General features: G+C 40.2%; 1 protein-coding gene and 1 pseudogene across 1 annotated transcript in view; one reads left to right on the top strand and one right to left on the bottom strand.

The window, feature by feature from the left end:
• Positions 1–26,901, top strand: part of LOC143432155 (uncharacterized) — a 98,910-nt gene extending 72,009 nt beyond the window's left edge. The window contains 1 exon segment of the mRNA XM_076908927.1: positions 26,378–26,901. Within this exon segment, the coding sequence (XP_076765042.1) occupies positions 26,378–26,901 (524 nt within the window).
• LOC143432158 (5S ribosomal RNA) lies at positions 16,006–16,124 on the bottom strand (annotated as a pseudogene).
• Positions 26,902–27,357: the final 456 nt, after the last annotated feature.

Genomic DNA, 27,357 nt, shown 5'->3' with positions numbered 1-27,357 from the left:
TTCTGACTACTGTCAATATTCAAATTTTAACTATTGGTTGAATTCATTATGTCAAACAATCGTCAGTAAACGAATTTTAATACTAGGTTGGAATTTTTTTCTTCAAACTATCGCCTATATACGAAATTTAACTCTCGGGAGGAATTTTTTGGTCAAGGTACCGTCAATGTACGAATTTTAACTCTCGGTGGGCACTTTTTTCTTCAAACTACTGTCTATATTCAAATTTTAACTATTGGTTGAAATCTTCCTGTCAAACAATCGTCAATACACGAATTTTAACTCTAGGTTGGAATTTTTATCTTCAAACTGTCGTCTATATACGAATTTTTGCTCTCGGTGTGAATTTTTTGTCAAGCTATCGTCGATATACTAATTTTAACTATCGGTGGGAGTTTTTTGGTCAAGCTATTGTCAATATACGAATTTTGACTCTCGGTGGGTATTTTTTTGTCAATCTATCGTCAATATACCAATTTTGACTCCAGGTCCGACATTCGCATTTTGCTGTCAATCTCGAGCGCTATTCTTTACTAGCCGAACCCAAACCCGTATCGTCGGGTACTTGACTGTGAATACTGCGACTTGTACAACGGGCACGTTGTATTACCCGGTCTACGTTTGGTTATCGAAGTACGCAGCCGCCGTTGGGCGGCCGCCTATGTTTGAGCATGTTCTTCAGTTCTCTTTTTTAAGCGTGTTTATTCTGTTCACGCCGTCGGCCGTCTATTTGCAAAATGCCGGCGGTGTGTTGCTTTCTCCATGCGCGTCTGCTCCGAAGTGACTATCGTCTATTTTCCAAGTTCCAGCGGCGTATTGCTTTGCGGCGAGTTGTAAAAGGAGCCGCTGGCACTTGGGGTTTAATATTAATATTATTAAACACCAACTGCCAGCGGCTTTTACTTCTTTTTCTTTCTTTCTTTCTCTCGCGCTATGCGCTTCCTCCTTCCTTTTACTTTTTTTCCGTTTAACTCTCTCTTCCTTCGGAAGAGAGGTGAGTGGAGTCTCGTTTAGCTTACAAAACAAATCCCCAAGCATAGGGCTGAGTCTCAATTGATAGCATCGTGGTAACTGTTCTACCGAGTACAATACCCCGCCAGGGACCTAAGTCGTCTACAGGCGATTCCATGTCTCGACGTCGAAATTGGTGTACCCGTAATCAATCGTTAGAGCGCCGCGGCCATCGTTCGGCGAAATCCCGACGACGGATCCAAAGACGCCCGTACGACAAATTCGGGCTCGTACGATGATCGACCGCGCGGACACGACCGACCACCTAGTAGATTCACAGTGTTTTGAGCCTTTCGACCCACTCGAGGCTCCTAGAGATATCGTTGCCTCCTTTGACTAGAAAGGATACGGCCTTAGAGGCTTTCAGGCATAAAGGAAATGACTTCTGCGAGCGTTGCTGCCATCCTTTCGACTTCTGCCATAGACTCGAACCTTAAGGTTTCGAGCCTCGATCTAGACTGATCGGTCAGGCGTTCGGAAAAGAGCTCCCAATCGGTCCGACGAGTGTCGAACCGAGTGCTCTCTTCGCCCCGTCCCACCGCATCGGCTCTCGGCACTCTCAGCCCGCTATTTATGGCGTTATGATCGCTGTTTACCCAGCCGGTCCTGACCCTCCAGCCCCGGACAAAGGGGAGCATGGATGGCAACACCAGAGTAACATCGATAAAAGACGAACCCCTGGTCGACCAGTAGGTAGGCGGCTGTTCAACGTCGTTCACAACTTCCATGCCGAACGCTCGAATGAGCTCCTCGAATTGAGCTCCTCTATCGTCTGTGCTCTGTGGCCCCCAAAGTAACGACCGAGAATTGGCATCTAACGAGACTAAGAGCCTCTTCCCCCTCAGGGAACGAAACACCACTTCGTGCCTGAGGTGCCCCTCGATATCGCACCTCCGCGCAAACACAGTGCGGGGTGCTAAGCTGCGAGACAAAGACCATTTCGATCGAGGGTTGCAAACGACAACCGCCGCCCACGGGTATTGTGAGCCGACGGTCGCCACCCTTGTTCCGATTCCTGAACCGCTCACGGTGTGACTGGAGCCCAGCGTTCTAACGTATGGTTCCTGCAATAGCAGGACGTTTAAACGATTCTGAGCTACGATCTGACACACCTCTCCTGAAGTTTCCGTTCCGTGCAACAGGATGGGTCTTCATAGTGTCTACAAATCAAAGCAACAGAGTTCTAATGCTCCATACAATGCTATGGCACATCTCATTTCAGCATTTCAAAGTGAATAAGCTGTAATCTTCTGAGCATAGTATTATGCATATCTGCTTTCATACTTCAACAGAATGTGAATTCTATAGTTCCATGCGACGGCATGGAGCGTGATACTGTCGGCGAATCAAAGCATCTGAGTTCTAATGCTCCATACAATGCGATGGTGTATTACATTTCAGCGTCTCAAAGTAAATAAACTGCAATTTTCTATGCGTTGCAATATGCTTATCTGCTTCTACAAAGGTATGTTAATTCTACAGTTCCTTGATACGGTAGGGCGCTTCATAATATCTGCGCGTCAAAGCAACGGATTTCCAATGCTCCATGCTATGCGATGGTGTATCCCATTGCAATGTTTTGAAGTAAGATAATTGTGTAGAATTCACATACATTTAATGTGTAGACGCAGATAAGTGTAATGCTATGCATTGAAGACTACAGCTTACTTTAAATGGTGAAATGAGATGCGTCACCGCATTGCATGGAGTAATGGAACTCTATTGCTCTGACAGGTAATCTGTATGGAGTGCCATCCCGGTGCTAGGAACTGTAGAATTCACTTCTTTTGAAGTGTAGAAACCGATAAGCATAATGCTATGCTTAGAAGTTTTCAACTCATTTGCTTTGAGACATCGAGAAGAGATGCGCCGTCGCGTAGCATAGTGCATTGGAGCTCTATTACGCTGACACGTAGACCCTATGATTTGCATGGAACTGCAGAATTCACATTCTTCTGAAGTGAAGTAGCTGATAAGTATAATGCTATGCATAGAAAACTACAGCTTACTTACTTTAAATGTTGAAATGAAGTGCGTCACCGCATTGTATGGAGTATTGTATCTCTATTGCTTTGACACGTAGAGACGGCGAAGCGCCATCCCGTTGCATGGATCTGCAGAATTCACATTCTTTTGAAGTGTAGAAGCATAAAAGCATAATGATGTGCATAGAAGTGCTGGCATCTGGGGTCTGGTTTAAGTCATTGCCTGCTCGTCTTGAGCGGGTGACATAAAGCAGACCCAAGTGCGTGTGGGAAACGGCCCACACGGAAGTGGGAAAAACTTCTCCAAGAGGACACGTTCACCCTTAACCGTGTCCTCTTGGGTAGTATACAGTTGGAAGTGAAGAAGATATAACATAAAAGAGCAATAAGGACTTTAAAACCGAAAGTCTTCTTAAAATACATTCTGCAGAAGATATAGCTTACTTACTTTGTGACGTTGAAGTGAGATGCGTCATCGCCATGCGTGAAGCATTAGAACTTTAATGCTCTGACACGTAGACACTTTGCTGCGCTATCCCGTTGCATGGAACTATATATTTCGTATTCTTTCTAAGCGCAGAAGCAGATAAACATAGTGCTATGTACAGAGGATTACTGCTTACTTAATGTGAAACGTTGAAATGTGATGCGCCATCGCTTTGCATGGAGCATTAGATCTCCATTGCATTTAACACGCAGACAAAATGAAGACACCTCCTGATGCATAGAACTATAGAATTCACATTCCTCTTATGTGTAGAAGCAGATAAGCATAATGCTATGAATCAAAGATTACAGCTTCCTTACTTTGATACATTCAAATGAGGTGCGCCACCGCGTTCCTTGAAGCATTAGAACTCCATTGCTTTAACACGCAGACGCTATGAAGCGCCATCCTGTTGTATGGAACTGAAGAATCCACACTGTTCTGAAATGTAAGAGCAGATAAACATAATACTATGCACAAAAGATTACAGCTTACTTACTTTGAAACGTTGAAATTAGATGGGCCAACACATAGCATGGAGCATTAGAACTCTACTGTTTTGACGTGCAGACACTATGAAGCGCCATCCTGTTGCATGGAACTATAGAATTCATATTCTTTAGAAATGAAGATAAAGATAAGCATAATGCTATGCATAGAATATTACAGCTTACTTACTCTGAAACGATGGAAAAAGATGCACCATGGCATTGCATGAAGCGTTAGAACTCCGTTACTTCGATTCGTAGAGACTATGAAGCCCCTTCCTGTTGCATGGAACTGAAGTACGAAGCGCTTACTAAGCGCACTTACCGTATGAAACTCTGTCTATCTGATATCAGGTAACATAAGAAAGTAGTTAACGGACCAAAAAAGTGGATCATTGAGTCTCTCTTTTCTGGTGAAAAGCTAATACAATCATAGGGGATATGATGGCAATCATAAATTCGATATTGGGCCACATTAACCACTCTTTCTTGACTGCTCGGTCTAACTAATGACATCTGATGGTGTCCAAGGCGAAGTTCTGTTCTCCTTATTGCGAATCTGGATAGGAAGTTTAACAAGATACCTGCAATCCTACACGAATTGTCAGTGGAGTCATGAGCATAGTGATAAAATGGTATCCCTTTGAAAAGATTAACATCACCAACGATCATAACAAACAATACACGTTTGGAAAGTATTGTAATACTTCAGTGCTAATGACAAAAAATGGAAGGAAAAGAAAATCGCATCAAAGCTTATTTCTGCTGTGAAAATTAAACGAGCGACGCTTAATGCGCAACAAAGAATTCTGAAGCTGGCTAACAGTTATATTTACATAGCCACAAGCCAGTAGTTGTCACGTACAATGCTATCTACACGTACTATGTTAGTCCAGAGAACAATTTTCGTACTAATTGGAAGATGCTTGGGTGATTTTTCGTTGTCCCATTTGGAAATGTGAGACGCAAGATAGGATATCAGAAGATCGGTTATTTACAGTAAAAGGTTATTTACAGTAAATGAAGACTGTAACGAAAAAATTTTGAAGAATAAAGTCTAAGGAAGAAAATATCGTAGGCAGGCATTTTTCTTCGATCCCGGAATTATCTGAATGCAGTATATTGGTCGTAGCATTTGAATATGAGCCAAATAAGTTATTGCTTTCGCTTTTATTAGATAACGAAAACTTATCGGTGTGGCAGCAAATGTATGTTTTTGCGAAGAGCATGTCCTGTTTCTAAATAATTGTGTAGTATATCTTCTTGCAGTAACAGCGTTCTACCTTAACAAATGTGTTTCGTTCTGATGAAAAAAACGATTTTGTGATTCCAGAGCGTTACGATTTATTTTTAAAGATTGTCTATAAATTGGTATTATTTCGGGAGAGTGCATATATGTTCATAATGCACTTTGTAATTACGAATCGCGAAATCGTGAAGCATAAACAGAGTTATTGATTGTAAATTGAAAAATATTGGTTTAATTCTAATCATATTTAGTATCATCGATGGATTTTAGATGGTCGATCTTTTGCTTATTTACGATCAATATTGATCGAGTTTTACAGACACCATACACATATGCGCCTAAAAAATACTATCATTTTAAAAATATGTATCGTGATCTGTTATATCATATCCCACAGGAAATATTAATTAAACTTGTGAGTTTATTGTATTTTACAATTATTGCATTACATATTTTTTACTACAATTTATATTAGTTTCTATTCACAGTACGTACATATTTACTTTTGAATCCTCAATGATCTTGGCGGAAATCAAGAATGGTCAAGTTAATGAAAACCAAAAGCCGATGAATCAACAAGTTTTGGTAGTAACTTTATTAGTACAAATTATTTCTTCTTTTTCCTGTAATATTGTTGTCAATGCATAAGAGTATAGGTCAATAGTATTTAATGTTTTTGATTTACTTTCCTACTCTTTGAATTTTTTTTTTTAAATTTTTTATCTATGAATATTCAATTTTGAAAGAAATTTTATAAGCTGAGTAGTGCGGGATCCCATGGAAAGGATGGGACGTTCAGTGGCAGGCACGCGCGTCCGCCGAGCGCCAAGTTAGTCCTACAATTAATATTCTATAATATATTAAGAGCTAATGATACATTTGGTACAATATTGCAAAAAAGTTTCATACTTATGCGAAGATTACCGGGTCAATTTGACGAATTTTCTAAGGTTTGAGAAAAAAGCTCATAAAAACCAAAATTTCAAATGGTATTTACAAAAATCAGATTACGAAATAAAGAAAGAATAAAGTAATGCTAATCATATTTCATTATTTGTTAAAAATCATATGAATGTTATGACGAAGTTCCGGCGTATCCTCGCCCGGGGAGCTCGGGGAGGGATTAACTACGCGAACACAGTATCGGTTAAAACGGATTTCAATATAACTTGATCTCTCGCTATGAGATACTCGTCTACGTACAAGTTTGGGTGTGTTCGCGGACACAAAATAGTCGGCTTATTGGGAGGACTTCGAAGCTACGAAGTAACTCAAAACGCGAGGACGCTAGCTACACGAAGTGTAGCACTCAAATGGGACTACGCGAATCTGAAAATTACGAGAATGGATGAATCTCGTAGCTTCGAAGGGCTCCTTATCTTGGCCACAGCTAGTCGAGTACGCAATTACAACCCGCGGGATACTGACGTCACGGCTTCTTTAGCATAAAAGAAGGTGCCAAATGTTGTCTCTTAGTCAGCCTGAACAAGCACTCACACTTGCACTCATTCAGTATCGCATCGGGATAATGGACCGAAAAGAAGGGACAACAAGGAAAGGGAACAAAGAAACGGTTAGATATACAGCGTTTCATGGAGTATCGGCACACGGGATGCTTTAAACACGTATTGCGTGTCTTGCTCCAACTCAATAACTATCTCGATACTGATCTTTGTTTTTTCAATTACCCTAATTATTCCTTGCGCGGCCCGATAACAGGGACGGGAATAGGAAGTCGAATACTTACGGGTACTAATAAGGATAACAACGTGGTCTCGCTCGACAACGAGTGCTCGCTCCGCTCTGTCCCGTCGCTAAGGCTATGTTTAACCGGCCTTATATGTGGGTATAATAACAAATATGATGCTATTGTGACAGCTATGATTCCGAGTATTTTCTACTCCTAAAATTTTCTAAAGAGATAACAATGCGTTCCCACGACACAGCGCAGGTCTGGTCACCACGGGTTAGCACTTGGCGACCAGGCCCGCGCATTTCCTAAACCCGATACCCGTCTGGTTTGTGTCCATCATCTGGGCCAAGCAATTGTTTCCTTTAAGATTTCGTCGCGACTGAGCATTGCCCAGTCGCGTACGGCAGATCCTTAACCTTGGTTTATTTATGACCAATTTCCGTCCGTTGCGTTTCGTGGAAACGTTCACTCTCCTCGTCCGTGCATCTATCCTTTTCATTCTGGGATTTCCCATCCTCTTCTATACGCATTTTTAAGGGACGACATTTTCGTCCTCGCGATAGTTCGGTTAGAACGATTCGGTCAGAATAGTTCGGTTAGAACAGTTCTGCTAGAACACCCGGTTCGTCTAGAACCGTTCATTTAGAACAACCTCCATATTCGTTTAGAATTGTGAGGTCGATTAGAGTTTCATTAGAGTCACGTAGCGACGTGAAAGGAATCGTGGCCATAGCACCGCCCCCAATATTTAAAGACTTGTTGTTTCGCTATTGTTGACTGTTTTATATTAAATTGAGAGCAAAAAGGTTGAGGGTGATTCCTTACTCCCGTTACATTGCCCTCACTACCTTCGACCAGGTGATGAGTACACATTCTTCATCTTCTGGTTTCTAGATTTCTGTATTGGTTTTTAATGTTAGTTTCATTTTTCTAAAGATATTAGATACAGGCCGACTTGGAAGAAACCATGCACGTGTATGTTCATCTGATCGCAATCTCTAGTTCAACTAAGCAGCCCTAACAGGCATATTGTTCAGTCCTGTAAGAACCAGTAAGTAATTGTGGCTACAAAATTCTAATCCTGAGAACTTTGTTGTCATGTTCACACCACTTTTTTCGCCCGATCTAACGCTTTTTCTCTGCCTTCTCAAGGGCTTTTCTATACCAGCTTCTATGAGGTCTATAAGTCTAGCAGGCCCGATGATTATTGTATCGTCTCCGTCAGACAACTGACTCAACATAGTCAGCTCAATGACCTTGGTTTGGCCTGGCATTCTCCCAGATAATTCATAGGTCAATTCACCCATTGTCTCAACCAATTCTTCTATTGCCAAACCAATTGCATCAGCTATCGCCACCAAAGTGTTGCAAACTACTAGCTTAGTGTTGCCTACTGATGTTACTAACTCTCTTGAGCCACGCTAACTTCCACGTAACCAAACATTACCGACATCGTCTGTCACAATTGGGTATGTAATCTCCTTGAAACTCTGTATTATGGCGGGTTGAATATCTTCTGGGTAAAAACCTGCCAACCAATAGGCCTCAGCCATCCGTTCCTCTATAGTAACACTGGAATCCCATCCGCTGTAACCAAGGCAAATCGCTTTTACTTCTTTACTCAATTCCAGGACTTTAATTTCCTTGTAACTCATCCCAAACCGATGAGCAATATCATCCGTAATTACTCGCTTGTGGTTGACTAAATGTCGGTTCCATAACGCCCTAAGTACATTGCCTTGTCTTGTAACCGATGTTCCGTTGATAGTTCCCTTATATATCTTTGTTTTATTAGCCTTGATAATTAGATCACCCAACAGTATGTAGTGTAACAGGCGACTCCTTGCATCCGAAAATAGATTAAATCTGTGACCCTCTTCATTTAGCTCTTCCAGCTCTTGTAAATTCTTGCCCACAAGTAATCGTCGTTTTCTGCTTCTTCTTTTTCTTCGGTTCGTTCTTTGGTCTACACGTGAAGTAAATCCCCCCTGACTGTCCCAATCTCCATAAATCTATCTGATATAGGCACTCATCATACCATTGGTCATTAAGTTCAATATACTGTCATAAGGTGTGGTCAGTATCCAGGATGTCAGTAGTCCCTTGATAGTTAATGGCAATGAGAACTTCCTTAGTCAATAGCCTACCATTACCGTGTAGTGACTGACCATACGACGAGTCAGTTAGTTTCATCGCTTTTAATATCTTTGAAAAGTTGCCATGGTCCATATGTCCAGGATAAACATCATTTCATACAGGATTTCATACCCATCACCGTATATTTTGGCACTGCTGCTCCCCTACAACCAATTACTCACACTTGGGCTGTGAGTCCGTTTAACTTTAGTTTAATATATTCGGCGGTGTCTTTGTATTTTCTTAGTGCCTAAAGGAGTTTCAGAGACTCCACGGATGTCGGTGTCATGTCTTAAAATGAAAAGGAAGCCAGAACTACTCTCACTGAAATGGCCCAAGAAGGTTAACACTTTGACTGCCATGTTGGTCATATATGACCGGCCACGATATTTCTTGTGACGCCACGGTTGTCATTGGTGGCCGGAGCGCTTCGACTGTTTACAATTGTAAAAAATGAATGAGAATTGACAGTTAGTGCATTTTGAATATGGCCGATATATAGAAGATACTTTGAAATAAAAAGTGCCTTATTGAACAATTGAAAATTTTTATTAGAACATCAATAAAAGAAAACATTAGAACTAGTCTTGCATCTAACGGTGCACTTTGTTAAAATACTTTAAACACAAATGTGGCGTCAATCAACGCAATCTGGACAGTAGGTGGTCACCTTTCTGGTCCGATTTTTAGCAATTTTTGATCCTAACAGTTTGACTTTTTCTTTATAACACTCTTTGCAAAATTTTCGTTCCAGGTACGCTTGCCCGTCTTTCTTCTGCATTTCGTGCAGCAATCTTCGTCGAATAGGTGTATTTAACAGTGTTGGTGAATGGTACTGTGTAAGGTACATTGCGAGTGCCATTCTAAATTCTGGTACCTTGATTTTTGTTTTCGTTGCGAGTTTATAGAGTATCGGCGCGTTCGAGACTGATGTATTCAATAATAACTCTAAAGCTAATTTTATGTACCACTTGAGGGTTCCTCTATGTGGTGTAGAATACGCTATTATTTGATCTGATAAATTTACAGTACATTTTCCTTTGTTGTAGTCTACACCTACTACTGGTTTATCACAAACATAATTTTTTTTGCGGACCTCTACCATTTCGGCCAAATGTTTCGTTGAAAGCATAAAAATGTCTCTTTTGTCTTTCCACTTGAGGACTATAATCCCCTTCTTATTTTGCATAACGATAAGTTCACCTTGTTTCAATTTTTTAAATTTGAAGTCGACAGGTATTCCCTTTCTATCTTTTCTTAGAGTTCCTACTAAACGAATATTGCAATCAATTAATTTTTATTTTGCCATTATATGCTGTAAATAATAAAAGGACTCCCGTGGCGTCCCGAACAAAACATGATTTTGGCGTAGTAGTCAAAGTGTTAACAGGAAGACAAATTTTGAATCTTCAATTCCTGTGAATCCGACCTGGCAATCGGCAGTCAACAGTAGCGGCCTTGAAATATTATACGCCGGAGCGATAACGCATGTGGTGATCCTCGCTCGAACAAAGAAAAATGGTAACGTTCCCGATAGGTCACTACGACCCGTAAACAGAACTTTCGAACGTTACAGTTCAAATCTCTAATACCGGTTGTGTCTCGTCGAGGCGAGCACTTTCTTGTCGAAAATTCTCAGGGCCCAAATTGGGCGCCAAATTTTTGTGACGGAAATCCGTTACAATCCGCAAAGGGAGCTCGACAAAGAGGTTACAAATTAAGCGCGGGGAACGGGAAACATATCTTTAATATAATGTATCGGGATTTATCATTAGTCTAGCACCCGGACGGTGTCCGACTTGCCACCTCACCGATACGGGTATATGCCAATTGGTTTGTCCTCTACCTCCCAGTTTACACCGTGGCACTGAAACGGGCGATGGAAAAATCCAGATGTGCTACGGTGCCTTTTCCGCGGGTGAGTCCTTCAGTTACTCCGCCTCCAGGGATGTGTCCTAACCGACGGAGCATCCACGGGGAAACTCGGGGAGGCGAACTCACTACATGCACGCGTGCACGCTCACTCTGAGTGAGTCCTGGTCTTTTTATTTCATGAAAGAAGGACTTTGACCGACTAAGGAATTGTCGGTCGAAGCAAATTTCGACTGGATTTTTTGAACGATGTATTTCTCGTTCAGAAAACTGTGAATCGTAATACAAGGGAGGAGAATCGCTCGACGCAAGCAGTTGGCAGTGAAGCTATGCAGCTATGCACTGTTTCTACAGTGAGCAGAGATATACGTGTTAGGGTCTCGTTTTTCTGGTATTACAGAGCGAGGCCTTTTGTGTATTTAGATCATCGCTAATTTTCAGTCTTCGACGATTTGTATGTCCCTACTTCGAACTATGTTCCTCATATGCCGTTAGCGGGAGTGGGACGTTTATGACGTTCATCGGACGCTTGCCACATAAGAGCTATTTAGTCTAGGACACCGACTCGTGGCAATTGAGTGTTAACTTCATCTTTCTCAGCGTCTCTTCGATGCGTGCCACATCTGGGCCATTCGGTCTAGGACACATCATTGCAGAGCCTATTCTAGTGTTCCTCGGGTTGAGGGGTCTCCTTAATTGATCAAGTTTTTGACTCTTCCACCGTCGAGCCCCTCATGACTTCACAGTCAGTCAGCCCTTTCATAAACCCGCGGTCTGATAGTTCGCCAGAAGGACATCTTTTCCATGGTCGTTCTTTCTTCCATCTTGTCAGACGAAACCATAAAATAGAGAGAGAGAAAAGAGGGGGGAAGGGGAAAGGCCCTCACAACGCATATTTTACGCCTTTCGTAAATACTGCTATCCTGATGGTCCGTGTCGCGCTCCTCCCACGGGTGGTGATCAGCGAGCTAAAGCTAACAAAAGGGGGGGTCCAGTCTTCTGACATCACCACGTCACAATATAAATAAATAAATAAAGAAATTGAAGCGGCTGCGCTGCTTCGTGTAGCTATAGAATAGAAAGAGGAGGAAAGAAGGAAGGAAAAGAGAGGGGAAGAACGTATCGTCCTGGGCCTGCTAGTGGACTCATCAGTAAGGCTACCTAGCAGGCCCTGCCTTAAGACGCTGGGATATTAGGGACAGGTCAGAACTTCTACATATTGGAAAGGATGGGTCATCGAGTACTTTCAGGAAAGTGTAAACGGTGCTGTCCCTCTAGTGGCGAGTGCCGCCACACTTCTACTCCCTGATGAACGCTTTAATTTCAAAGATGATCTGGGCGATATTCAGGCTGTTCAGTTCCTCATAAAGTTCTAGGAGTTCCGATGAGTGTCCAAGAGATGGTCGTCGGGGGTTCTACCTGGTTGCCTTCGGAGGGTTTATGACCGGCAGAAGGTTGATTGGCTGATGAGTGGTGCACAATCCGGGTCCTGGTTGCTTCCGCGTAAGAGAGGTCATCCGTCCTACTCCGGTATTGTTGGGATGGAACTGGTACACCAGTATTGTTGACGATTGTGAGGTTATATGCGCCAGTGACTCTTATGGTCTTTTTTCCATGTAATTTTTCCTCGTTGGTCATTGCCTGTAGCTAGCAACGTGTTGCTGATTGCAGTTTGCGCACCTAACTTGCGTATTTGTGCGCTCGCAATGCTTTGCGGCGTGGTCTTTTTCGCATCTGACGCACCTTTGTTTCAAGTTGCAATGCGCGCTGGGTCTGTAGCACTGGGTGATTAACGCTCATAAATAATAGGAGCTACTTTTTTGTGTCATCATCGAGTGTTTTGGTTATTTGATGGATTGTGATCTGCTTGTTAGTTTGGTGCTCGATGTCTTTTTGTATGTCGCATGGCTGAAAGGTGGATGTGAGACCTCTGAATACGTATTTCCTCTGAAGTCTGATTTGAGTCCGTATGTGTGGAATTCTATGTTTTTGAGTTTGAGCATTGCTCTGACGTGCTGGTGGTTCTTGGGGTTTGTGGTATGGATCTGGGTGGCTCTGCCGATATTCTTTAGCTGGAACTTTTTCGTTATTTTTTTCAATTTGCTGATGAATAGGTTGATGCCAGCTGGGGTTCCATTGAGAATTATTGGCGGAAGTTTTTCCTTGGACGCGAGTTTCGGCGGCGATTTCAGGGCATTCAATAACAGCGCAAAGGAGTTCGATGTCAATGCCCATTTCAGATTCGGTTTCTGCCCTTGGCCGTTTTTTACGGCGTGCTTTGGGAGTTAGGGAGGCTTGTATTACTTGTTTCATGATTTCTTATGTTTAGTTCGGTGGGATGATGTTCTTGTTTTTGGCTGTGACAGTCGATTTTCTCATGGTTAGCGGCTCGCGGAACTGAGGTCCCACATTTTGCGTTTGCGTTCCCCGTTTTGTCAGGTTTATGCGGTACTGTCACTGGGAACGCTTGTTGTATAATTTGTTTGACGTGAGTATTGTGGGTTCGCAGATTTCGCGAGCATTTGTGGCGAGATTTTCCGTGCGGTCGGAGGTAATTTTCCGGTCGGTCGCTAGGGATGACTGTACCCTACGAGAGTTGGGACTGGACTTACGTGGTATGATCGTTGACGGCAACGAAGCAACAAACACTCTCCTCCTTATCTGTGTGATAACATTCTATTATTTTGTTTTATCTGAGGGCGATGTACCGGGAGTAAGGATGACACTCAACCTTTTGCTCTCAATTTTAATATAACAACAACAATAACAATAGTAGTATAACAAGTTCTTTATAGTGGGGGCGGTGCTATGGCCATGATTCCTTCACGTCGCTACGCGACTCTACTAAAACTCTAATCGAATTCACAATTCCCAACGAATGTAAAGGTTGTTCTAAACGAACTGCTCTAGACGAACTAAGTGTTCTAGACGAACTGTTCTATCCGAACTGTTCTAATCGAACTGTTCTAACCGAACTGTTGTAACCGAACTGTCGCGAGGGCGAAAACGTCGTCCTTTAAAAATGCGTACAGAAAAGGATGGGAAAGCCAAGAATGCAAAGGATGGATGCACGGACGGGGAGAGTGAACGCTTCCACGAAACGCAACGGACGGAAATTGGTCATAAATAAATCAAGGTTAAGGATCTACCGTACGCGACTGGGCAACGCTCGGTCGCGACGAAATCTTAAAGGAAACAATTGCTTGGCCCAGATGATGGACACGAACCAGACGGATATCGGGTTTAGGAAGCGCGCGGCCTGGTCGCCAAGTGCTAACCCGTGGTAACCAGACCTGCGCTATGTCGTGGGAACGCATTGTTATCTCGCTAGAAAATTTACGACGAGAAAATACTCGGAATCGTAGCCGCCACATATCTATTTTGAGTCCAATAATTATGTGTTGTTGGTATTTGTATTATTGATGTCGTTGATGTGGTTTTAGTTCGTTGTGTACTTTCCAGTTCTGGAAAATATGCATGAGTTTTAGATCGGGTTTCTAAACATCTTCTTCCATGTGTTAATTTTTACTATCTTACTTTGGCGTTTTGGATTTGTCCAGCCATGTTATTCTATTTTGATATGCAATACAAACTGTGGCATTGGTCGGATGATCCTTACCGCAGTTTACACATTTTGCTAGTGTTGTTGGTGGATCTTCAAACTCCCTTATATGGTGTTTTCCAGCACACTTCATGCATGCCGGTTTCGCGTAATAGTTAACGGCTGAATGTCCCCATTCTTGACATGTGTGATACTGTGTTATTTTTCTTTCCGCAATATAGTTATTCCATGTGATTTTTGTGTTGTAAATATGAGGTATACTTGCATGCAGTTGTTTGATGTGTATACTGACTGGCACTGTGATCATGTATAATGCTCCTGTAGTACCCTTCATCTTGTTTAATATTGTCCACGCCGATACCCTTTTCTTGTAGTTCCATTTTGATTTCATCTATGTTCTCGTATAGTCCATTTATGGCATAGGCTTTCTTTTTCTCGTCCTTCTTCGTGTATGTATAGAAGCTTAGATTCCTTTCTCTCGAAGCTAGTTTTAGTTTTTCATAATCCGTATGATCCTGTAGATGCACGCAAATTGCATCCTTCTGATATTTTATAAAAAATTTGTTACTCACCACATTCTTTATTAGTTCTACGAACTTTTTATGGTCCTTTACTATGCCGTGCATCATAGGGGGTGGTAGTTTCCTTGCAATGTTTTTATAATTACCTTTTGTTTGCTGTTTGTTGTAACATCTGTTTCCATATTCTCGCTTTCTGTAAGCACTGTGAACCTATTCACAGTCTCTATTCTATATGATAATAGCCTTTTGCGTTCCTCCTGCATCATTTCAGGTTCTCTGGACCACTTCCTCTTTAGAGAGTTTTCTAACCCTTGTTTATAAACGTTTCTTATTCCACTTAGCAACTGATTCCCTGCGGGATTACTGTTTGTTTGTGCTGCATCGCTATCGATTATACTGAAAAGGTTAGTCGACCGCGTGGTCTGCACTTGTTGCTATGTGAAAAGGTTATGTCTGGTTTAGTAAATCAGCTAAAGAGAATTCGACCGTTTTGTTTGTTTTATTACGTAAAACAAAAACTGTATAGTAATTTCGCATTCTTTCCTTATTTATTTAAGGCTGCGTTATAACTGTATATTCAGTTCTCTATATTTACTACTAAGACGAACCGCACTCTTCGCACAACGCCATGAAACTCCAAACGAGAACCGGTGAGTTATTCGTGGTATGATCGTTGACGAAAGTCAAGCAATAGATGTCACCTTTGCTGCTCTATGCTGCCAACAAGTTCTTTGTCGTATGTTTCCTCTTTGTCGCGCGCTCTTGTAAGGTCCTCGTGAATTAGAGTGGGTCATGGCAGGATTGCTCCCTTGTTCAGTTAGGTACCTGACGATGCAAGAAATAAAATTGCCGAGCCCTCGCTGGTGTCTCGTTTTATAGTCGACGCAGCGAGCGTTTCTAACCCCCTTTCACCCTTCGATCGCGAAATTCGAGAGAAGTGGGCGGAAAATGAAACGCAGAAGTGACAAAGAAGATAGAAACGACAAAAAAAAAAGGATGTAAGCGAACAAAACGTGAAGTTCCCAAGCGGTCAGCCATCTAAGTTCTATCCACGCCCAACGCATCTTAACTTCGGTGATCGGACGAGAACCGGTGAGTCATACGTGATATGATCATTGACGAAAACGAAACAACAGACTGTAGCGGCTAGCAGTAGAACACAATAGAAGGTCTTCCGCTAAAAACAACTAGCACATTTTATGGTATGCGCAGCAATCAAGCCATTTTTGAGGAACCGTTTTGAGTTTTTAACATTTTCCGTGTATGCGATAATAAACTTTTTCCAGCGGTCTCGATGCCACATGCGGAAGCCATAAATCGGGGATTTCCAAAGGGATCACTGCAATGGTCAAGCTACCTTTGGTCACCCGGTACAGATATCAGGCCCAGCGGAAATCTGGCTACATGACCAAATATGGTAATGACAAAGTGAGCTCCCACCAGAGGCACCACCACCCTTCTCTGAGAAGGCGGTGGCCTAAGGGTAGAAAATGTTAGCAACTAGCACTTAGTAAAAACGGAAATATCCAATTGAAAGGCACGGGAAATATATCGCGCCGACGAGGTAAAGAGATCCCTCGGTAAAGCATTAAATAAAAAAGCTCTAAAAACGACTTCGTATCCTTGCACTCTGTCTCGAACATCCTGAATATGCAAAATAAACTCTTAGTCGAGAGAATCTTTCATAGGCATCTGGAGATGCCTCTGATGCCTGGAGATGCATTGATATATGGCGTTGCCTGTCCGTCTTGAACGGGTGATATAGACCAGATCCAAGTGAACTTGAGAAACAGCCCATACGAAAACGGGGGAAACTTTTCCAAGAGGACATGTTCGTCTCTTACCGTGTCCTCTTGGGCAGTCAACCTTTAGTCTTGGAAGAAGAAGTCACATAGGCGCATTTGAAAGAAATAAGCATTTAATACATCATCCTGAACATATATGCATATATTTATTCCCTGCATTTACTGTTATGTATAAGTAGGAATAATTTAAATATTATGTTAAATATTTTGTAAAAAGATAAACTATGTATTTATTGTAGATTGAAAATACAAAACAAATTTATTTCCAAAAGTAACATTTTATGATATAATACTAAAAACAAAAGGTTGTATCATTTTGATGTAACACTAAGATTCTAACACTTCTGTAGATTCTACTACGTAGTAAATTAAAAAAATTATTAAAAGAGTAAAATAGCTTTGTTTTGTATAAAAGCTGCTGAAATATAAATTTACCTTAATAGAAAGTTGTATCTCAGATTGTTAACATCTGAAATTTAATACATAAAAAAAAGAATTATTTTGAAAAAGGGACAACTTGTAATTTATTATAGGGGAAAAGGTAAACGTTATTATAGAATAGTACAATTGTTTGTAATAAATGAAGTTATAGTCATGAATATTGTTAATTCACGACGTTTGATTTAACGTGGGTGTGATTAAGGGATTAGACTTTGTTGAAAAATGATCCTTAACCACTTATGTTTCTTATAGTTTGTATTTCGGTGACTGATGGGGAGTGTAGTCGACAAGGTTTGTGTATGTATATCGTACGGTTGTTACTCCCTTAAGACTCTCGACAAATTCCTTTTGAGTCTCGACAAAATCTTGTGATTCTCACGACACATTGATTCTCACGACAAATTGATTCTCGACAAATATTTGTTGTTCTCATGGACTCTCTAACTATTCCGGCGTATATAAAGACTCGCCGGTGGGTGTGTTTTTTAGCTAGGACATGCGGATTCGTCCTTACACATTTCTCGAAGTTTGGTGAGGGAAGCAGCTGTAGACTATTATTGGTTACTGCAAATTCTGATAAAGTAACCGCCCCAAACCGTCGGCCACCCGCAGGTACCCAGTCTTACCCTCGGGTGACACACACGTCAGTTCCGCATGTCCTACTCTTGACCGTAGCAAGCAATACACCCAAAAAGCGCCTCGACTTGATTTATAGAAAAACTGCACAAAGATTTAAAGAAACGACGACTACCTTTAGTAGGTATGTGGAGTAAACAGTAATTACCTCGACTTCGAAAGTAGTGGCTTTTTGGAGATTATTCCTGCTACAGATATCTGTTTGCCAAATGTGGCTATATTTCAAACAGTAAAGTCCACTGGGACTTAACAAATATTGTTAAAACATATGAAAGATAAGACCAGATTGAATTTTGAAAACAAAACCATCCCAAAGTTTTTTGATTGAAGGGGAAATACTTTAATGACGCAGACAATTAAAAAAATCTGCGTGTAAATACTTCACACAATTGGCTTTAGAAATCCATCATAAAAATGTGGAAAAACTAGTGTGAAACAATCCATAAAGTAACGAGTAAAATAAATTTAATAGATTTAATAACCCAAAGTCAAATGGCAAGAAGAAAGCCATATATAAATGAAATAAATAGAAGAAAAGGATTGACTTTTGCCAATGACTTCATTGAAAAATCTCAAGATTGATGGAAAAATATTACTTTTGCTAACAAGAGTAGATTTTTGGTTTATAAAGAAAAAGTATAATAGTTCATGTATTCAAATTTGATCAACGTAACGATCCTAAGCAAAAGACAAGAATTGTATAGGAATATTCGTTCTATGACGGCTTGAAAGTTTTACATCCATTTCCATAATCTCTGGTTTCAAATCCCATAGAAAACTTGTAGGATAAATTAGACAAATGCAAATAAATTCCAAAATTGAATTACAAACAAAACGAAAAGAATACTACTGCCTCATTTTCACAACTTCAAATCAAATGAAGACTATGACTTCAGCAATATTTCTTCAAAACATTAAAACAAACTTGTGACGTGGTGACGTCACAAAGCTCGCTTCACCCCCCCCCCCCCCCCCTCCCCCTGCTTCGGTTAGCTTAGCTCGCTGTTCACCACCCATGCGAGAAGCGCGACGCGAACCATCGCAATAGCTGTATTTGCGAGAAGTGTGAAGTACGCGATGGTAGAACCTTTTCCCCCTCCCCCACCCTTCTCTTCTCTCTCTATCTTACGGATTAAACTGGCGAGCTGATGGCAGAAGCGTCCCAGAAGACGTCCCTTCATCGGATAGGCAGACCGCTGGTTCACGGAAGGGCTGTGCGCCAAGGTAGCGTGACGGGATCGACGGTGGAGGAGTCGGAAAGTGAGTAAAAGGAGGAGACCCTTAAATCCAAGGGATATGATCCAAGGCCCTGCGAAGATATGACCGCTACCATCGTCCATGGAGACGCATAGGATGGTTTTTGGGTGTGAGAAGAACCTCCACCCCTCCCCTAAACACATTAAGAGAGAAATTCAAGATATACAGCGGATCTGCAGATGAGCCGTGGAAAGCGCGGCGCGCGATACGCGCCGCAGTTCAAATGATCAGGAGGACCCCCCCTGGAGACATCCGAGGGGGCGAGAAGAGAAGATCTCTGAAATCCACCGATCGATGCCCCGAACAATACCGAAGTATACAGTCTACCCCACCAAGGAGCCCTAAGGAGTATCTAGGAGATCCGAAGACCCCCAGCGAATGCATTAAGCGAGCGAGCTAGCAAGCGACCAGACGAAAGATATAACGAGCGATTTTGTGGAGAGAGAGAGAGAGAGAGAGAGAGAGAGAGAGAGAGGGTGAGGGATGGAGAGAGAGAGAGAGAGAGAGAGAGGGTGAGGGAGGGAGAGAGAGAGAGAGAGAGAGGGAGGGAGAGAGAGAGAGAGAAGAAAAGGAACGAGAATCAGTACCCAGAAATCTGGAAAAGAGAGCGTGAGTCCTTATACGCTAAAGCGTCCCATTTTCCCTGCCGCATTTCTGATAACGTGTATTGTATTTTATATCGTATAACGGGTGGTGATCTCCGGTCATTCGCGGCGTACCGTGTAACATTCAGTATTCCTTGTTAGTAATTCCGCGTCGAGGCAATATAGAAAGAAGCCGTGAGTTCAGTATCCCGCGACCCGAATTTGCGTATTCGGCTAGGCGTAGTCGAACAAAGGAGCATTTCGAAGTTTCGAGAGTTATTCTGCCCCGGAGTTTCCCCGGGTTGCGTAGGCCATTAGTTTTTGCTACTTCTTGAGTAGCTGGCGCCCAAAAAGTTCCAACCTCGCAGCTTCGAAATACCTACTGGTTAGGCAATTAATTTGTTCTGTTACTTGGCGTTGGCGAATCCGCGGAAAGTCTAATCACGCGGATATTTTGTACACCTACCTAACCCCGGATTAAAATTGTTATATACCCCCGTATTACTGGTATAATTACCCCCTTTTTTGCGAATTGTAACGGGAAAACCGTCACAAACTATTTTTAATACGCCTAAACAATATAAGATTATTAATCCACTCATCAAATGATTAGCTATACTCGCAACTGTTCCTACACCATGTAAATCATATGCAATATATACAAATGCATATAGTTTCCTTCCTAACTGATAAATCGCTTTTAAATGTATCTTATAGCAATGTAGAAATGTAAAGTCTTCTCAAAATCATTTTTTTTGTCTGTTACATGGTTTTCTTCATGGAAAAATAATTTCATTCCTTCATACTATAAAGCGCTAACAGAGCAGCTATGAACGAAGTTTAGCTTTGCCATGCATTACAATTGTGTTAGATACCATCATTGATAAAGATTTCACGCTTTCATTATTACACATGCAAAATTTCAGATTAAAATATTTACTGTTTGTTTTTATGTTCTTTTTTAATACTACTATGTTACTATCCCTGTTGCTAAAAAATTTAATTCAGATTTCATAAAAAAACTAAAAGAAATTTAAATATAATGTCATTGAGTTAAACGCAATAGATGCACGATAAAATATTAAAATCATAATTTTTCATAAGCATTATATACAAAGTATTTACTTTTCATAAAATGTCTTAATATTAACCCATTAATCCCAGTCATCCATATTTTAGAATGCTTGGAATAATAAACATGGAATAGTTTTTTTAAATTGTTCATGAATTCTTGTTATCGCTTCGCCTATATATAGAAATGAAATGGCACCAACATAGTATTTAGATTATTCTTACTTATATACAGCAATAAATACGAGAAATGTATAGTGACCGAAATTAGCAGGAGTGATTGTATGTACATATGTGTATGTACAAAATCGAAAGCTCGAATCCACATTGCCATTTTGTAAATCACTTTTCAAGCAAAATATTAATATTCTACATAAACTGTTTCACTAACCTTAAAACAATCGGCATGTCCTCGTATGCATACCCAACAATAATATAATACAGCAAACAACTTACATTAATCAGCTTCTCGAAACTACTGCGACAGTTTCCACTCCACGCGCTTCTAAGTAATAATCATAAATGTGGCAGGCGAAAAAAGAATATACTGTACTAGTATTTGTGATCGTTAATGACGATATTAATTTTGAATTTTGTACTAGATAGCACTCACCGTAACAGATATTTCAATATGGAACGATACAGAGGGGAGAGATACCATGAAAAGAAAGTTCTCACTAATTTTCGTTTTAAGGCCAAATTGAAGGACGCGGGAAATGTGAAGGAATCCCTCTATCCTTTTGGTTTTATTAGCACCACCTTGAACTACATTTAACCTAGAACGTAACCAGCTTTACAGAACTAGAATTTAATTATTACCAACTGAACTTTTTGCTATTTTCTTCTTGCCCTAAGCATTCTGATACTGTACTTTGGTACTATTGTATGGAGAAGAACGCCGTTCTATTACTGTGGTTTGAGCTTTATTTTTATATTTGTGTTTGCTATTTTCTACTAGTTTTAGATTATTTCCCATCGGTAGATGGCGTTTGAGAAATCATGTTGTGGTGGTTCGTAAAAGTGGGAGATCTTATTCAAAAATGATCAACAAGTGTATTTCGTGTGAACTACTTTTTTATTTGTTATTGCGACGTCCGTACAACTCCAAGGCTTCAAAAGGAATAGGACGTTTTTTTTTTATATTTTTTCTAACATTATCCTTACGCTAAGTGTTACCAACTATCTTATATTAAAGTTACTAGTGTGGCGGCTACGATTACGAGTATTTTCTCGTCGTAAATTTTCTAGCGAGATAACAATGCGTTCCCACGACACAGCGCAGGTCTGGTCACCGCGGGTTAGCACTTGGCGACCAGGCCCGCGCGCTTCCTAAACCCGATACCCGTCTGGTTCGTGTCCATCATCCGGGCCAAGCAATTGTTTCCTTTGAGATTTCGTCGCGACTGAGCATTGCCCATTCGCGTACAGCAGATCCTTAAACTTGGTTTATTTATGACCAATTTCCGTCCGTTGCGTTTCGTGGAAGCGTTCACTCTCCCCGTCCGTGCATCCATCCTTTGCATTCTTGGCTTTCCTATCCTTTTCTGTACGCATTTTTAAGGGACGACGTTTTCATCCTCGTGACAGTTCGGTCAGAACAATTCAAGCAGACAGTTCGGTTAGAACGATTCGGTTAGAATAGTTCGGTTAGAACAGTTCGTCTAGAACACTCGGTTCGTCTAGAACAGTTCGTTTAGAACAACTTTCACATTCGTTTAGAATTGTGAATTCGATCAGAGTTTTAGTATTACTTACAGAGTTTCCTTGTATTACTTTGGTATTTCACATTCTTCTTCCCTTTTCGCGCTACTTCTTTACTTTGACTCTGCATACTTTTACTCAAACAACACATGGTAAGATGGTTGCGAAACCGTCCTGGCACTTTAGCGGCACTTTCGAGGAGTGTCAGCAGATCTGTAGCCATCTGTGACCGTATTTGTTAGTTAAAATGCTGACATGCGTTGTCAGCACGTTCTAGACATCAACGTAACACGCCGTGTGAATCGCACAGCATCAGCACCATCGTGACACGTGTGTCGTCGTTCCATTCATGAATCTTCTCAGCAGTGGCGTTGGGTCACATTTGCTAAGAGGAAACCTGTGTTTTCATACAAATTAAAACCGTTAGATGTCAGTAGGTGTTCAACATATGAGTATTGATAGACATTTTGATAGTTGTTTTCCAATATTTATCGTTATTAAGAGAGCCATATATACTTCTTTCAACTTGTCATAAAATGAAAATATTATTTCTAAGATACAATTACAAAATAATAATTACTTATGAAATAAAAATTCATGCTGTTACATCCCTAACTTCGTCTTGTGTAATTGTTCGGTTGGAATGCTGAAGATGACTTTTTTTGTGTTGATTGAATAGTTTAGTAGTTGGGTTAATGTTTAGTTTAATACTTAATTCAATACTGACTATTTTATATTTGTACAATCTTAATATATTAAATCAATATATTAAAAACCGATATATAAAAACCGATATATTAAATCAATATATTAAAAACCGAAGCAGCCACGAGTCGATTCTTTTGCTGCTTCTTCTTCGGTGAAGAGATGATCGCTGCCCGGTCGTTAGAGGTAGGATCCCGGAAAGATCCGTTAGGGTAACGCTTGGGATTACGCGGTCGAACGGAATACTAATTAGGCGTATTGAGTTTATGGCACGTCATAGGTATTGAGTTAAGACACTAAAGATGCGAATCTTTACAAATTCCAAAACAACCTTTAAGACCCTAATCTCTGCATTTAGAAAAATTAAAGTAATAAGGAAAAAGATAAGTAATATTTGGAAGTCCTCAAAAATAGCTAGTTAATTGTGTCCGTACCATAAAATTGATTCTGTAATTAGGAAGTCGACCAATTTCGCGACGCGACACATGCAATATTTCTATTACTTCGTTAACAATTTTTTATTTTTTTTTGTAGGAATTATAAGAGATATATAAAATACAATGGAATGAAGACAATTCACTTCAATTCTTTATTCTTTCATTTCCATCCTGCTTCGCGATTCTTTTTTCTAGCGTACTTGTACAGTGCTTTTATGTAAAGTAATCATGCAAATGTTTTACAATAGACTGTGAGACGGGTGCAAAAAAAATGTTCTACTTCTTATTATCATATATGTATTTTAAACTATAAAATTAAAAGATATAACTAATAAACAATAGTAAAGATATAACTAATAGACAATAATAAAGATATAACTAATTATAATTAATAAACAATAGATGAAACCGTCGTATATATATATTTTGCTTTCCTATAAAATAGTGAAATATAATGTTATTTAAAATAATTTTACGTTATTGAGAGTATTTTCGTTTAGAAATAAAATGTACCTCTTAAAATTCTTCGGCGTCAGCTTCATCTCTGTTCCAAAAATGGACAGTAGCTGGTCCCTATCGTTCCGCTGCCATTCTGTACCTTTCTTTACAAGCTCGCAGAACCTGCTGCGCATATTCCTGAAACTGCCTCCTGGTAGGCTTTAGAAAATAACTGTTTCAACATACAGCTTTTGAAAGAAAAAAGTAGTGAACATGCATTACTTGCAATACAACATAGAAACAAGGTATGAATACGAAGGAAAATTAATACGTACTATATATTGCAAATTTCAACTGCCTGACAGCTAATGTTGCTTTGTTTCTTTCCTTGTCGTACCAGGAGAGGTGCGGCGAAATTGTGTCGTGCAAGGTCTCCTTCATTGGTATGGCTATTGCTTCTTTTGCACTGAAGCCGCCTAATTGTTGGAGGTACGCAACCTATGCAAACATAAATATGCATATTAAATGTATTTAATAGCAATTTATAACAATAAATAATTCTATTCTTCCTATGTTTATACTTACAAGCTCTGAAAGCGTATTAACGCTTCGATTCTATGAAGCGGAATCTAGGACGGCTTTTCCATATTTAATGCTCGTACATCCCTTGTATTTAAGGAATAAATAGCTTCCTGGAGACTTCTATGAACATTTATAGAAAAATGCTATAAAATGGCGCAACAAATTTAGAAATTTATTTTATAATATATATATTGTATACTTACCTAGTTTGCATTTTTATCTCCTCCATACTGTCGAGGATGGAATCCAATTTTTCCATTAAAGTGGGTGTGTGATGTACGTGTGTGTGTTGGTAATTTCTAGAAGTTGATGGAAGTGTGTGAGGTGCGTATGTCGATGTATGCGTGGTACGAAGTGTGTGAGCTGCGTATGTTGATGTATAAATTTGTATGGTAGGAAATGTGTGAAGTGCGTATGGCGATATATAATTTTGTGCGGTTGATAGTGTATGAGTTAATTGTGTACTTGTGTTTTTGGAAAATTGCATTTTTTGAAATATGTTAATGTCTCTCTCTATATCCAATGTTATGTTCCTGGTCCTTTTCTTCCATGGCGCTTCGTCCTCCGAATCCGGTGTCACATAGCGCGTCAGTTTTGCTATCATACGTTTTTTTCGTTCCATGTTACTTCTGTGATCTCCAAATTTTAACTGACGGATGATCGCGTTCCGCTCGATCGCGTAACGCATTTTTTGTTTATTCACCTCCCTCTACATTTTAGGGCAACCTATCCTTGATGCCGGAAAAGATGGTTAAGGAATATCTCAATGTCACTCTATTTGCGCGCCAGATTGCGTTTTTTGAAGGGTCCTACGCTTCTAGCGAGGGATGTTTATGCAAAGGACACATACAAATATGCGGGTCTTAAAAGAGAAATCCAAGGAGGTCCTCAAGAGCAGGCATTTAAAAGTGAGTTAAAGTGTTTTTGAAAATGTAGGAAAACACGTTAGTTCATTACTAAAGAATTATTATAGAATTAAATTTACAATAGACTTGTACGTTGTCTCAGTGATTCTTAGAAAGAATAGCTGTCCTTGCATGGCAATCGCGCGGTCCTCTTTCCATAATGGAGCGCAGCAGAGAAGGGCCTAATTTATCGTTTTCCCTTTTCTTCAGCTTGGCTCGAAGGTGACGAAAACCAGGCGGCACCCTGGGCCGCTTCAATTCCAGCTTTCTCCTACAATAACGAAGATGAAAATGTATGAGAATCTCTCTCTCTCTCTCTCTCTCTCTCTCTCTCTCTCTCTCTCTCTCTCTCTCGCACATTAAACTATTCCTTTTCCTTACGATTTAAATTCACAGAAATTAAATTTACAGACTATTTATAATTTAAATGCAATTCCGTGCTCGGGATTATCACAAAATCAAAGGAAAATATTGTACTTTTGACATTAAACCTACTACGACCAGTTAAATGATCATTTTCTAAATTTCGATTACAATTTCCTACATAAAATGTAATTGGATCACCTTTAAACTGAACGATCTTTCCTCTATATGCGATATACGTACAATACATTTTTCAGGATTCGCTTCTTCTTTATTCTTACCTTTCTGGAAGAAATGTGTAGTCTGTCTTACCTACCATGAGCGGTTATTTGACCTGTTCAACGATGTATCTACGTTTTCTGAGTTTTCGCAGTTTCTGAGATATATGTAAAAAGCATATCGAACTTTGAATTGCTACAGTTTGTAAGCAAAACATTTCCATTATCAGTAAGATGTTTTATAGCTGCTGCACCAACTATAAAAGCTCGAGCTTTTATCTTAAATCATCGGGGACATACGTCTTACCAACCTTGCTCTAAGTGCAAAGTAAGCAGTGTACGTCAGAAAGGTAGATATATTTTCACTGGTGTATACCATTCTCTCAGAAATGATGAGACGTATGTTAGACGTCTTGATGAGGACCATCACAAAGAAGGTCTAAGTCCACTATCTTTGATACCGTTTGGAGTGGTATCACAATTACCTTTCGAATACATGCATCTCGTATGCCTAGGTGTAACGAAAAAATTATTATCTCCCTGGGTAGACGGCAAATATTCCTATTCTTCCAAATTATCAAGTAAAGATATTCCAATAATATCTAGTAGGTTAATGAGATTAAGAAAGTACTACCCCTCCGATTTTACAAGGCGTCCCAGGGAAATCGAAATTTTTTCTAAATTTAAAGCTACCGAATTCTGGCAATTTCTTCTATATACAGGACCACTAATATCGTTCATTAAATTTGCTTGAATAACATGCTGTCATCGTATTTAATATACCCACTATTGTATGAATTTCTAACGATGAGTTGAAACCAATATTTATAAAATAAGTGTATATATTTTTACGATAAAGTAATTAACGACTTTACAAAAAATCGCGGTATCGAGTTATAGATTATAGAAAATTATAAAAAGAAGTTTTTATATCTTTGTTTCGTGTCAGTGTATCTATTTTAAAATCAAAATAAATAAACTGGTTAGTTTAGTCATTTTTAATTTTTATAATTTTTATGGAAACAACTCCCCCATTAGTAAATATCAGCCTATGCCACTGCCACGCGTGTCACTATGATGAGCTGATAGTATCATTGCCACTACCGCGTAGCTCCTGTGCTATATCGTGGTGCTTTGATAGTGCCGTGACACGCGTGTCGCCCCAGTGCTAAGCTTGTGCCGTTACGGGGGTTGAGTGGCAGCACCACAG

This window comes from Xylocopa sonorina, unplaced genomic scaffold (assembly GCF_050948175.1).
Source record: "Xylocopa sonorina isolate GNS202 unplaced genomic scaffold, iyXylSono1_principal scaffold0035, whole genome shotgun sequence".
In the NCBI taxonomy this organism is placed as follows: Eukaryota; Metazoa; Arthropoda; class Insecta; order Hymenoptera; family Apidae; genus Xylocopa; species Xylocopa sonorina.
This window is presented reverse-complemented; position numbering and strand designations above follow the sequence as displayed.